Below are 13,293 nucleotides of genomic sequence, written 5' to 3' on the forward strand. Positions count from 1 at the left end.
GTTTAAATAAAATTTATGTTGTGATTTTGTTTACATATAGTTCAATAAATACGGATTCTTAGTAACCGCAGACAACTAGCTACTAAGGTCTATTTGTGTTGATCGCCCCGTTTTATCATGAAAAACAGTTTTGCACATAATTACTCAAGCGTTTCAAACAGTTCAGGTGCTGGTTTTGGAAAAACTTTCTAGTAAACTTAACACACGGTTAAAGGCAAATTTAGGCTAAATTTAGATAAACGTTTTCTATTTTAGTCATTTTGGCGTAACATGATATACAGAAATCTAGGCAGCTCAGGCCTTCGCGTATCTTGCATTGGCCTGGGAACGTGGGCGACTTTCGCGAACCAAATTAGCGACGAGGTGGCCGAAGAACTGGTCACAATCGCGTACGAAAACGGCGTCAACTTCTTTGACACCGCGGAGGTTTACGCCGGAGGGCGGGCCGAGATACTGCTTGGGAACATCTTAAAAAAGAAGAAGTGGCGTCGTTCGAGTTTGGTCATATCGACAAAGTTATTCTGGGGTGGGAAAGCGGAAACTGAACAGGGACTGTCCAGAAAGCACATTATCGAAGGGCTGAACCTGTCATTGCAGAGACTGCAGCTCACCTATGTCGATGTTGTGTTTGCCAACAAATCAGATCCACGGACTCCTATGGAGGAAACTGTGCGTGCATTTACACAGCTCATCAACGAGGGCAAGGCAATGTACTGGGGAACATCCAGGTGGAGTCCGATGGAGATCATGGAGGCGTGTTCTGTAGCAAAACAATTGAACCTCATCGCCCCGGTCGTAGAACAAACCGAGTACAACCTCTTTGAAAGGGAAATGGTTGAGAGCCTGTTTCCGCCTCTTCATGAAAAACTCGGGATCGGATCGTTGTCATGGTCACCACTCGCCTGCGGAACAATCACTGGAAAATACTCCCAGGGAATTCCTGCCTACTCGAGAGCAGAGCTCAAAGGTTTTGGCTGGCTAAAGGAAAAGATCCTTTCCGAAGATGGGAGAAGACAACAGGCAAAACTCAAGGAAATTGAGATTGTTGCCGACAGGCTGGGGTGTACTGTTGCCCAGTTAGCGATTGCCTGGTGCCTTCGCTATGACATAAACAGTGGTGTTATAATTGGTGCTTCTTCTACTGAGCAACTTTACGAAAATCTCAAGTCGCTGCAGTGTCTTCCAAAACTTGTGGATCCCTCCGTGTTAAATGAAATCGATTCGATATTAGGAAACTCCCCATCAAGCAATGTAGAATGACTTAAAATGGGAATGAATGTGTCTTAATGTATTGTAACTGCATGTCATATTTTTCAAAATGCCCATTTTTAAATGCTTTTATATTTCTATAAACTTTTACCATACATGCCCTTGTATAAAGAACAAGGTTCAAACACTTTTGTAGTGAGGTTCAAACACTTTTGTAGTGTCATTCATAATTAGTGGCAGACATCAAGAGCATTATACCCAAGTAATACATTTTGGAAGACTAACCAGACCCAAGTGGCTGCAAAGTATTCAGGACAAAACTAATTGAGTTTAAAAAAAGTTCGATTTTAATTAAAGGTTGTGTAGTTATGTATTTATCAGTTAAAAATTCCATGTGATTTATTTAAAACTGTTTTTCAGGGAATTCAATTAAAAATTTCATATATTATATATATATATATATAGTTTTATATTAGCTCACTGTACTATGCTTTCCAAGCTACACTGTACTTTTTATTCCATATTTGTTACTTTTCTGCTCAATGAATAACAAATCTTATGTATGTAGACTGTGGTTGAGGTTTAAATATAAGAAACCCAGCAGAAGCACGGTTTCCACATGGCCGTGCGTGTGTGCATCGGAGCCATGGCGGGCTGTTTAAAGCGCGCATCCACAGCCTCTGCTGTAGTGAACGTCGGTTGTGCAAGAAAGGCATTCCTCAGTAATCAAGCAGGGGCGAAGCCGCTGTTCAAAGTAACCGACGACCCGGCCTACATTCGCGTGCGTAGCCAAAACTTCGCGCCAATCCCTATGGAGGAATCAACACCGAAGACGGGACCCTTTGCGCAGCCGACGCCGATTTTTCAGCGCCGCAGGCACCTCAACTTTGACGGGCTCACCTACGACAAGCTGCCGGTCGTCTACGTGCGCGCGGGCTGGAACAACACCCAAGTGGCTGTGACAACGCGCGATACCACCTACTGCCTTATCTCCTGTCGCAGCGTCGGCTTCCAGAAGGCGCAGAAAAAAAGCGAGCTCGCGGGCGAGACTGTGGGCCGCACGGCAGCCGAGCGCAGCCTTCTCAAGGGCTGTCACAAGCACGTGAGGGTCGTGATCCGAGGCATTGGCCCCGGACGCAGGTCCGCACTGCGAGGTCTGGATCTCGGCGGTATGGAGATCGCCTCAATCAGCGACCGCACCCCCATCACCAATGACTCGCTACCACAGCGGCCGAGACGCATCAGGCGTGTTTAGTCGCCTGTAGTAACTGTACGTTTCGATGGACTATTTGTGCGGGTTATCTTGCCCTGTGTAAACTTCACGAGGCGCAGACACAACTAATAAAATCAATCCTTTTGAACACTTTAGTCCAGTAATAGCTTCCACCTTACTGTTATAATATGGTTGATGAGCGTCGTCATACAACCCCCTTACCATTTGGTCTTTACCCATTTGCCATACATTTATCACGTTAATCGCAGGCTTAAACATTTCGGTTTCTTCAAAGCGCAAAGGTCATTTCGAACACTGCGGCATGTCTGGCGATTGGGCTAAATGTGTGTTCAAGCAATTATTTAAACTTGCCTATATCTTTGGTATTGCATCACACACCTTTCTCTAAATAAAACCAGTTGAGTATACGCCCTCGATTGTTGTTTTGTAAGAGCTTTGTAATTTGTAAAGCTGCTGCGTTCCAAGCTACGCTGCAACCGACTGTAACGGAAAAAGTAGTTTATTAATTGCTCTTTTGAAAGGGTTTTATAAAGCTACAGTCACCGCTTTAACTTGGCATGCATTTAGGTCTTTATGCGAATTTGTGTTATACCGACTACCGATTTATGTAAGCTCTGTACTGTCGTATTTTAAAATATGAGGTAATATGCTTATCCTGTTATGAGCTTATAACAGAGCACCCAAGTTTTCACAGTATATATGTTTTTATTTGCGAAATATATGTCCCTGGGGAGTTTAAAAGTAACTTAAAAACAACAATAAGGCAGTACACAATAAACCAGTAAACGATTGCAACTCTTGTGCGTCTATATAGTTATTCCGTAGCCTTGGTGCAAAGTCAGTCATAACCAGTAGGCCAGTGAACAGCCTACCGCAGCACACTTTAAAACATTTGGCTTCAGTTTTTAGTATGACATGAAGTGAGAATAGATAACGAATTTTGAAGGAACCACATAAACACATCAGTGTTTTATCTGGGCCAATTGACTTTTAGTAATAAGGTAAGCGCTGACTAGTATTTGTTTAGGCTTTTCACGAAGCGGATGTTATTCGTTGTCGTCAGCTCTTTCGAGCGAAAATGACAAACCAATATGACTGGCTGTCATACCTTTAGTTCATATCCGGCTTTAGCGAGATACTTTGTTGTTAATATCAGTGGACGGCGGTGGTTCACTGTTTTTCACCTTGCCTGGTCTGGCCTTTGAGTTTTTTCCGCGGTATGCACAATGGTTATCAATACCTATAGCATTTTACAAAATGGATCAGTTCGCAAACGACAATAGAGTGTGGAGTCACTAGGGCCGGGCCCCTAGCCAGGAAAATATATAAAACTAAAAAAGCAGTTTCATTTTAGACAAAATCACAAGTTTTTGCCCATACTACAGGCATTTGCAGCGGGCGTATATAATGTTTTGCAATGTAAGGAAAACGTTTGCAGGACAATGTTTCAGATTAGGCGTTATTTTGCTGGCTATTTAAAGTTGGAAGGGCGCAACTCTCGGCTACATGCGGTCCAATTCTCTTCTTTCACACGTTTCACGTGGCCCAAGCGCCACTCAACGCTTAGCATATGACACCGTTATGCACGCCAAAAAAACGGCAGTTGTTGAGTGTACAGCTTACCGTTTCGACCAGACTAAAACGGCATGTAAAGGTTCTGCGGAAACGCAAAAGACAAGAACAGCAATCCACGCTAGAGGCTCGTCTCTCGCAAAACAGCGGTCTCTGCATTTCCCGGGGCCGAACCGCCGTCGTTGGACGACGACGCGTTAGTGTTTGCCTCCTTGTGCGCGATCACGCCGTCCAGAGTCACACCGGGTAGGGTTGGCGTCTCCGGGCGGTTGCCGCGCGCCGTCACAATGCTGCCCACCTGGCTGTACAGCTTTGCCAGCACGGCGTCGACCAGGTTTTCCTCTACAGCGACACCGCCGACTCCGCCTTCAAGCGAGTTGCGTCGCGAGCCGTGTAGAAGCTTGCGGTCGAGTTGTCTGGCCCTGGCGCGGCATCCGAACCACGAAGCAATGAGGAAGAAGCCGAGAGCCAGCATGAAAATGCCCATTGCCATAGGCGCCGCACTTAGCTTCTTGAGGCGAGCCTGGTCCTTGCCTGTGTTGGTGCTGGCGCTGATGCCGATGCAGACGAAGACGAGGCCGCCGAAGACCATGAGCGGCGCGAAACCGCTGGAAAGCTTGGAGCAGCGTCGCGCGCGCTCCGACTCTTGCTCTGTGGGAGGCAATAAATACATTATGGGTGACTTGGTGCATTTTAACGCTTCAAGAAGATAAAGTTACCAGTAGCATTTGGGCTAAGAACACTCTTAATTAAAATGAAAGACCCTAAATATTTTATAAATTTGACGACATGAGATGGCATTATAGCAAAACGTTTAAAACATCAGGAATTATGCTGATTTTTTGCACATCCTGGCCTATTTAATTTTATTGAAACAGCAGCATTCCGTTAGGACTTTCGTTACTCATGACTAGTCTTTGACTTCAACAATATAGGCATGGATTATATAGTTACCAGTAGCATTTGACACAAAACGCACTTAAATTTTTTGTACAATTGAAGACCCTGAATACTTAAATTTGGGGAGTTTATACTTTTTTAATATCTTTTTTATACTCACATGGTGACATGAGATGGCATATATAGCAAAGCGTTTAAAAAAGAGGAAACTATATATGCTGATTTTTTGCACTTTTTGGCCTATTGATTTTTATTGAAATAGCAGCATTTTCGTCACGGCTTTCATTATTTTGTGACTGGACTTTAACTTGAAAATTAAGTAAGGATAATGCAGTAACCGGTAGCTTTTGGCGCAGAAGGCTCTTAATTTTTTTGTAAAATGAAAGACCCTAAATATTTTAAAAATTGGCTGATTTTATACTTTTCTATTACTATTTTTTTACTCACATGGTTACATAAGATAGCATATATAGCAAAGCGTTTAAAAAGGAGCGAGAACTACGCTAATTTTTGCATATCGTAAAAGATTTATTTTTACGGAGTTTTTCTTAGATCTTTCGTGCCTTGAACATTATAGGCAAGGATGGCTTTCTTATATTATATAAAAATACGGTGTAGGCTATACGAGGCATTTCTAAAGATACAGACTTATATTGAAAAAATGCTTAGTGACTGCAAAATTACTTGTTAACCATCTTTTGGGCAGGGGGAATCTAAAGAATTTACACTTCCAGGTTTAACGTTTATTAAAGTACGCCATATTTTTGATTTACATCGATAATTCTCAAGTACTTGTCGTGTTCAGCACCATTCTATCCTGAGTTATAAACCGCGTTCTATAGGTTCATCCAATGTAATTTACGCATTTCGCACATCATGTTATGTTACAGGATATTACGTTTAGTTTCATCTCGAGCTGAACATGTAGTTTAGAAGGTTCACATGATTTTAAAATAATACACGATTTTATCTGAAACATATTAACTTATGCGAAGAAGAAAAATCTTCGATGTATTTTGTTATCAAGATTAAAATTGTAAATTTTCATTGGTTGGTTGATAGAAGTTACTGATACACTAACCACCATTTTTCAACCAGGTGGGCGTTGAAAAAAGTTATGGTTTTTCAATTCGTTCAAATTCGGCCCGGTATTAACTCATTTGTTTACTGTCGCTTTCGTATCCGTAATCGAAGTCTCTGTTATTAGAATTAGTTTAAGTAAACAATTGTATATTTTACCAGCATTTTTTATTTACCGAGATATTCATGTGACATTACTTAATTACCAAAATAAAGTTTTGGTTTTCATTTCTCGACCAATAGTTAATAGAAGTGAACATACTTATAAAGACTGAATGAAAAGGTTGTAACTCTACCCTAAAAAAATGTAGGCTAATATTTATTTTATCTTATCATGTTATGACATGACAGCTTTTCGTGGAGCCCCACTTAGCCTTACATACCTATCACGAAATTCATGAATAAACTCCCTGATAAATCGCATGATTTGCATACGTCAGTTTCAGGATATTTTTAACAGCGTATTTATATTTGGAAGTTCCAAACAAAATTGGGGTTTGTGGTCCCATCTTAAAATATCAGCGTCTGGGGCGTTGTTTGTGTGTAACTAACTTATAATTACGTTATGATGATAAAACTCGGCCAATGACCAATAATGCTGTAAATTTTTAGTCATTATTATCATAGGGTCATAGCGTATTGTCCGACATTGAACAAGCACTAAACTAACGAAAATCTTGGTGCTTACGAGAGGATTTTATTTCAGGTTTATTTCGCTTATAAAGTACATTTCGCTCAAAAGAACAAATATACCTTGATTTGCAAGACGCTAATTCGTTTTTTTTCCGATTTTGTCTGCTGCTAAAATGATTAAGCGACGTTTCATGTCGGTTTGTTCGAAATGATTTAAGTGCGTCAGCTCTACACGCAACTTTAACTGGTAATGATCACAAGGTCATTGCTGACTTGTCAATTAACCAACGTATTTCGCTGAATCTTTTATTGCTAACATATTTTAATATGCTATATCTGTACGACACGTAATCGATGCATTAGCGATCAAAAAGCATTATTTTCATTTTTTATAAGCATAAACAAGTCTTCATGTTACACACCTAGTTTGTGTTTTATGAAGCCACTGCTTTTTAACTTAAGTGGGGTAAAGTCAAAAAGTCAAGTATACCAAAGAAAAATAACAAAAGTTGAATGAATTCGAAATTTATGCACATAAATAATTCGTTCAAAGATATATTCGCATTTAGCTGCTGTGAGTTGAACAAAGTTTTTCACAAAGCAAATTCAAAGCAGGCCTCTAAGTATTTTAGTCTATTGTCTGTATAATTAATCGTTTTGATGTTAAAATTTAAAGCTGTTTTTCATATTACTTAGAATCAATCATGTAACGTAACTGAAAGAACGACATTTAAGATCTTTTTATAGTTATTGTTCGTTTTTTGGAAAGAATACATAACGACAGCCAGTGACGAATCTAACGAATTGTGGGTATAACTCATACGAAATAGCGTCCTACAACAATAGCTAATTTAAACATTTTTCTGAAGCTGTTTTCTGTCAATTTCCAGAATTTGTTTTTCTGTCAATTTCCAGAGTTTGCGCACTCTTGTAATCTATTTATGGGAGTTTCTGGACTCCACTGCTTGAAAGCATTACTTCTAGCCTAAAGGCAAATTAACACTAAAACCACACAATTACCGAGGTCCTTGATTTTATCCCAATGATGTCGCGTCCACTCCTGCCCGATGCTCTGCCTCCCGGAGGCTCGCGACTGGCTTCCGCTGATGCGTGGAGCGTTGAGCGCCTCCTCGGCGAGGTTGCTCTCGCGCAGAGGGATGTTGTGCATCTCGCTCACGGAGGAGGAAGTCCGGGAGAGAAAGGACACACTCCCGGAGGAAGATGTGCGCGAATGACGGCTCTCGCTCCTCGAAACCATCCGGTGCGCATCTGAAGAGAGAGAGAAAGAGTTGAATGATTAGTGTTTTATAAGCTATGAAAAAGGGCTACAGAAAAATCAAAGATTGGGATAAAAGATGAAAGAAAGTGGTTCTGGTCGAAATTTTCTTTTGTGTGTAGGATTGGATCTCTATACGCATGAATATTAGGCAGATAAGTCTTCGAACAAACTAAATCAATGTTTTCACGGCACGCGTAAAAATTGTCAAGAGAGTTATGAATGTTGAGTGTTTTATAAGCTATGAATTTTTATCGTCAAAATCCCTTAGGGCCTCTAATTGCAAATATTTTGTAGAACACCACATTTTCTTGACTTACTCTGATTCCAAACTTCCATTGCACCGCCAACCAGGATCATTCGTTAATTCGCATTAAAAGCTACGGCCAAGAGATAAGCAGCGAGTTCAGTATGTAAATTTTCAGAAAGCTCGCAGACCCCTGTAACCATTTTACGGCCAATTGTGGGTTCATGTGCCCCTGGTTGGGAATCCCTGTCCCTAATCTCATGTGTACACCACCATAAACTTGTTTTTTCGTTATGTTTTGTTTCAAAACCTTTTTCTATAAAAATAAAATTATCTGTTACTAATGCACTGGTTTAGTGGGATCCGTTATTGGATAAACTCTTAAATCTTATAAAACTATTCGTGTTTGTCTTTTTTTAAAGGGCTTAGTAACATGTTAATCCTTTTAGTTCCAACCGGTTTGACTTTTCAACGGAAACACGTCATAGCATAACGCTACTAAAAACAATTACGTCACAACAAAACGACTCTTACAAACAGACTGTAAGTTTACCGAATTAAATCGTACGCCACTAAAGAGATTTACCAGATCAGTGCAAGGTACCAAATCAAACAAGACAATTCTTTCACCAAAAAGTACTAACAATAGCTAGGCCTACTGAGATTTTTATTCAAAGTCAACCAATTTTTATTTATGTACGATATAAAAAGCCATCATCGAGAAACATGACATTTCTTATTCTTTAAAATTCCATATTTTACTTAACTGCTGGAGACCAAACGCAAGTGCTTTTTAAAACTTGCACTACAAAAGTATTTATCCACAGAAACAAGAGCAGTTATGCTTTCGATATCTGCAGCCGAGCGCTTACAATGTAAATGAGGCGCAGCTCTGCTGGTCAAAAATAAATGCCAAACTAACCCATCTGGGTCGTCGCCAATTGCTCGCGCTCTCTTGTAATTATAACTTTCCATTTTGTCAATAAAAGGAGCTAGCTTTCATTGAATTCCAGCCTTTATTAATACCATCCTTATCTATAACGAGTCTAGGGTAATATAACGGCAATTTGAAACAAAATATCGTCCTAAAAAGATTATTCTAACGAATCACTTTTTCCTTGATGTATATTAGACCCCTTGGCCGAATGTATCCGTGCATAACCTTCTTTGGCAATAGGCTAGACGCGCAGAATAAACAAATTGGCAAAACTGGTATAAGGAGCACTGCTCTATATAATTTAAACATGCTGTAATTTCTCAACGACAGCCCCAAATTCCAAATATAACCGTTATTTTTGTATTTATGAAAAAAAAATTATGGATTTTTCGTCCTATAAAACACATAAAAACAGTAAATTACTTTCAACTCAAATTTGCAGTGCTACTAACCCAGTCCAATTGCTTTCAAACGATCAAAACAAATTAAACACCCAAAAACATAAAGTTAAAAAAAAAATTTCAAACCAAAGTTAAAAAAAGTTCAAACCAAACTTACTTATTGTCTTACACTATTCCTTTTAAATAAGCGGTTCGCCTATTACTTTATGTCAGATATGTGGCGTTGAATAATAATATTAATAAGAATGGATGCTGCTTGGTTTAAATGACAGCATAATCACACCTCTTTAATTATACATTTCTATACGGACTATATTAAACAAAACCAATTAATTTATAAAAACAAAAGCATGTGGTTTCTTTCTGCAATCAACAACGAGTATACCTTGTTGCAACCAATTGAAATTTAATTACAGGAAGTATGCGCATTATGATGGAGATTTGTAAATGCTGTTTCATATTCACAAGAACATGACCTAGTCATACAGTTTTATATATCTTTTTTACAAATTTATTGTTCTGAAAGGTTTTCTTTTTATATAGTTTAAATGATTTTATACGGCTCCGCAAAGGCTCTTGAGGTAATATTGATACGTGTGCCGTTGTTGACACAGTCATATATTGTGCATGAGTGTTTTAGTTTCCGCTGTAATTTCGAGCGTTAACCACACAACAAAACCATAATAGTACAACCGAAGTTGTTTCGTACAACAATTGTCAGTGAAGGTTACTATAAGTCATGGGTCGGGAACCTTTTACCTAAAGGAGCCATAAAAGCGGAATACTTTTGGTAGTACTTTGATAAGAGACATATAAACATGTTTTAACATCTAGTTTATGCTGAAACAAAATGATGAGTTAAATAGGGCTGTTTGTTCTGTTCTTATTTAAAAGACAGAGCATATTAAGCGCGAAAAAGTGCATTAGTTAAGTTTACGAAACTTTAATTACAGAGTGCCATGATACCAACATGACGTTTGGAACAATAAGAGATTCAAACGGACTAACAACAACCAATAGACAAATAGGATTCACGCAAAGCTCGTATTAAAAAATAAAAAGTATAGTTTGGAAAGTGGCCATATAGCCACGTGCAGTTTTATTCACATCATGCTAGAATGATAGCTTAGCCTTATCTGCGGACAAAATTGTCTCATTTTAAGAGCCATATGGCGTCACCAAAATAGCCTCTAAGTTAACTAATCACGCTACTAAATACGAGCACACACTTAGCAGCCCACCTGGAATGCTGGTGACCGAAACCCGGTAGCCGATTCTGCTTGAACTGCTGGCTGGCAGGAACACCTCGTTGCTAACGTATTCCTGCGAGGTGCTGGTTCGCGTGGCGAACTGCAACGGCGAGTTGGCAGAGTGTGGCCTCCTACCAGAAGGCCCGACTCCGACTATGGGCGACGGTGCCCGACGGACGTAGTTCCTGCCTTCGCCCCTATCCAGCCTGTGTCCGCCCACAGGGGTGTGACGTGCGCTGGGGGCACGACCGCTCCTGTACTTTACTTCGTACACTCTCTCAGTCGTCTGCTGATGCGGACTTCCCCCTTCTGGGAGCGAGGCGATCGAGTCTCGCAGCAGCCTGGTTTGTGACGTAGATGAAGTCGGAGAATCTGCCGAACTCTCGGCCCTAATTTCGCCCGCAAAGAAGTGCTCCCGTTCTTCGCGACGGCCATTTGCGTTTGCATCCATAATACTGTTTGCTTTAATCTGGATTGCCGTTGTGCAGATTTGCGGTATCGTAGGTTCCTGTTGTACAGCTTTACAGTATCGTGGGTTATGTCGCCATGCTTAATTGTTTATGGACACGCTTCACCTGTCGAAACAAGTAACAGGCTTAGTCTGTTCTACAACATGTTTATTACTGGCTACGTAAGTAGACAATTTGAATATGGCAAACAGACTACATTAAAATATTTTACAAATTGACCTTTTTGACGTCTTACAAACGTAAAAGTTTCAAATAACACAGTGTCACTAAATAACGAATGAAGTTAAAATACATGTGAAAAGTTGTCAGATGCAATAAGGCCCTACTAACCAAGTTTTGATGAACTTTTAAACTGAATGTCATGACGCTAATTGTTACAGTTCTTACTCAATAGTTATTAAACTTCACGTTGTTGAACGATAAATAAGCAAGTTAATAAAGTTCGACAATTTATATCCCGTCGGTGTGATCGCCAGTCCAGTTATCCGGCCCTTCACGGAGAAAAAGTTTGATAACGCCTAAAATAACACATTTAAATAGTATTAGTGTCATAAACAAGTTGATAAAAAATACTTTCAAATAGCCTTGCCTCCTCAAATTAATTTTAAGCAAATCGGTCCAAGATACGATCACTTTACAACTAAATATATTGACATCGACTGTACCAAACAATTAAGTATTAAACCATTCTGTCTAAATTTACTAAAGCTAGCTTAATATTTCAACAATTAAATAACATTTAAAATCAAGAAAATTGTAAAAGACGTAAAACGTAGTAAAACACTCGCCAATATCGTATATTGATACCACCAATAATAACAAATCAGCAGTGTATATTAGTATACAGCCTTCTGAACCTATAGCTGCTGTACCAGTTTAAGCTGTCACAGCCTACGTCCACTTCCAGTCGTTCTATGTAGTTACACAAGAGAAGCAAATGCTGATTAACTCTGACGATCTCTGATTTTATTAAACGTGCTGGGCGCACAAAGCTGTACGGGCCAATTCGTGAAAGACATTATTTCAGTTTGACATTAAACGTAGACCTATTACTTTGTAGTGTTTAAGGAAGCAAACGGGCATATAAATTTCAAGTTGTCCACAAATACAAGATATTACCAATCACTGAGACTTAAATACTATATTGACAAACTAAACAAGACACATTTCACCAATTAACTAATCAACAGGTAGGGTTGCCAACCGTCCTTTATTACAAAGGACAGTCCTTTATTTTCCTTTTTTGTCCTTGTCCTTTTTGACATTCATAAAGGACGCCAAATGTCCTTTATTTTGATCTTTTGTACTAGATTTCATTCAAAAACGTTATTATTTAGAATATCTATTAAAAATCAAGAGCATGTATCATGTATGTGAAAATGCCTTACTAGCTACCGAAGCAAATGAAATCGTTACTAAAGCGTAAAACAAGATTCTGTGCTACTTAAGACAGCAAAATCTCAGAAAAAATATAATTTAAAAAAATAATAGTTACAAATATACTACGAAAAAATGAACATTCTATAATGTATTTCTTATTTGTGTTATTTCATGCATGTCATAAACTCATAATTACCATTTTTGAAATTGTTGAAAAGGAAAATACGTGTTTTTGTTACTTTTAAGTTATGTAACGCAACCATAATGGTTATGTTTAAATATTTTGTTAAAAAGGATATATATATATATATATAAAACATATGCATATTATTTTTTGTCCTTTATTTTCCATTGACAAAATTGGCAACCCTATCAACAGGTGCGTTAATCAATAACGTTGGAAACATTTCTACGGTAAAAAGTCAATGTGGTTTGTATTTTACGAAAATGCTTTGTTTACCCAACTCTTTTAGTTTTTAAATTACTTTTTTGAAAGAGAGAGAGAGACAAAATTAGACTTAAAACAAAGATGACATACATGTCGCTGATATACTTTAATATGAATTGTTGCAACTCGCAGCATTTGAATTTAGGCCCAAGTCAATTTACATTTTGGTCAGCGTTAAAGACACAAATAATAATAAACAACATCTGTCATATTGTATGTCAAGGTAGACAGGTCCAATCTACCTATATAGAACAAA

At 38.9% G+C, this 13,293-nt stretch overlaps 2 protein-coding genes across 2 annotated transcripts; one reads left to right on the forward strand and one right to left on the reverse strand.

The window, feature by feature from the left end:
- Positions 1-183: 183 nt before the first annotated feature.
- Positions 184-1,747, forward strand: LOC146161477 (voltage-gated potassium channel subunit beta-2-like). Its single transcript, XM_083383849.1, has one exon. The coding sequence runs from the start codon at positions 271-273 to the stop codon at positions 1,258-1,260; it is 990 nt and encodes a 329-aa protein (XP_083239975.1). The 5' UTR covers positions 184-270; the 3' UTR covers positions 1,261-1,747.
- Positions 1,748-3,140: 1,393 nt separating this feature from the next.
- On the reverse strand, positions 3,141-11,352 carry LOC146161478 (uncharacterized). The gene is made up of 3 exons (XM_083383848.1): positions 10,717-11,352; positions 7,649-7,868; positions 3,141-4,666 (listed from the first exon to the last, which is right to left on the reverse strand). Exons 1-3 carry the CDS (start codon positions 11,188-11,190, stop codon positions 4,137-4,139), a joined length of 1,224 nt encoding a protein of 407 aa, XP_083239974.1. The 5' UTR covers positions 11,191-11,352; the 3' UTR covers positions 3,141-4,136.
- Positions 11,353-13,293: the final 1,941 nt, after the last annotated feature.

The sequence above is a fragment of the Ascidiella aspersa genome, chromosome 3, assembly GCF_963924565.1.
Source record: "Ascidiella aspersa chromosome 3, kaAscAspe10.2, whole genome shotgun sequence".
In the NCBI taxonomy this organism is placed as follows: domain Eukaryota; kingdom Metazoa; phylum Chordata; class Ascidiacea; order Phlebobranchia; family Ascidiidae; genus Ascidiella; species Ascidiella aspersa.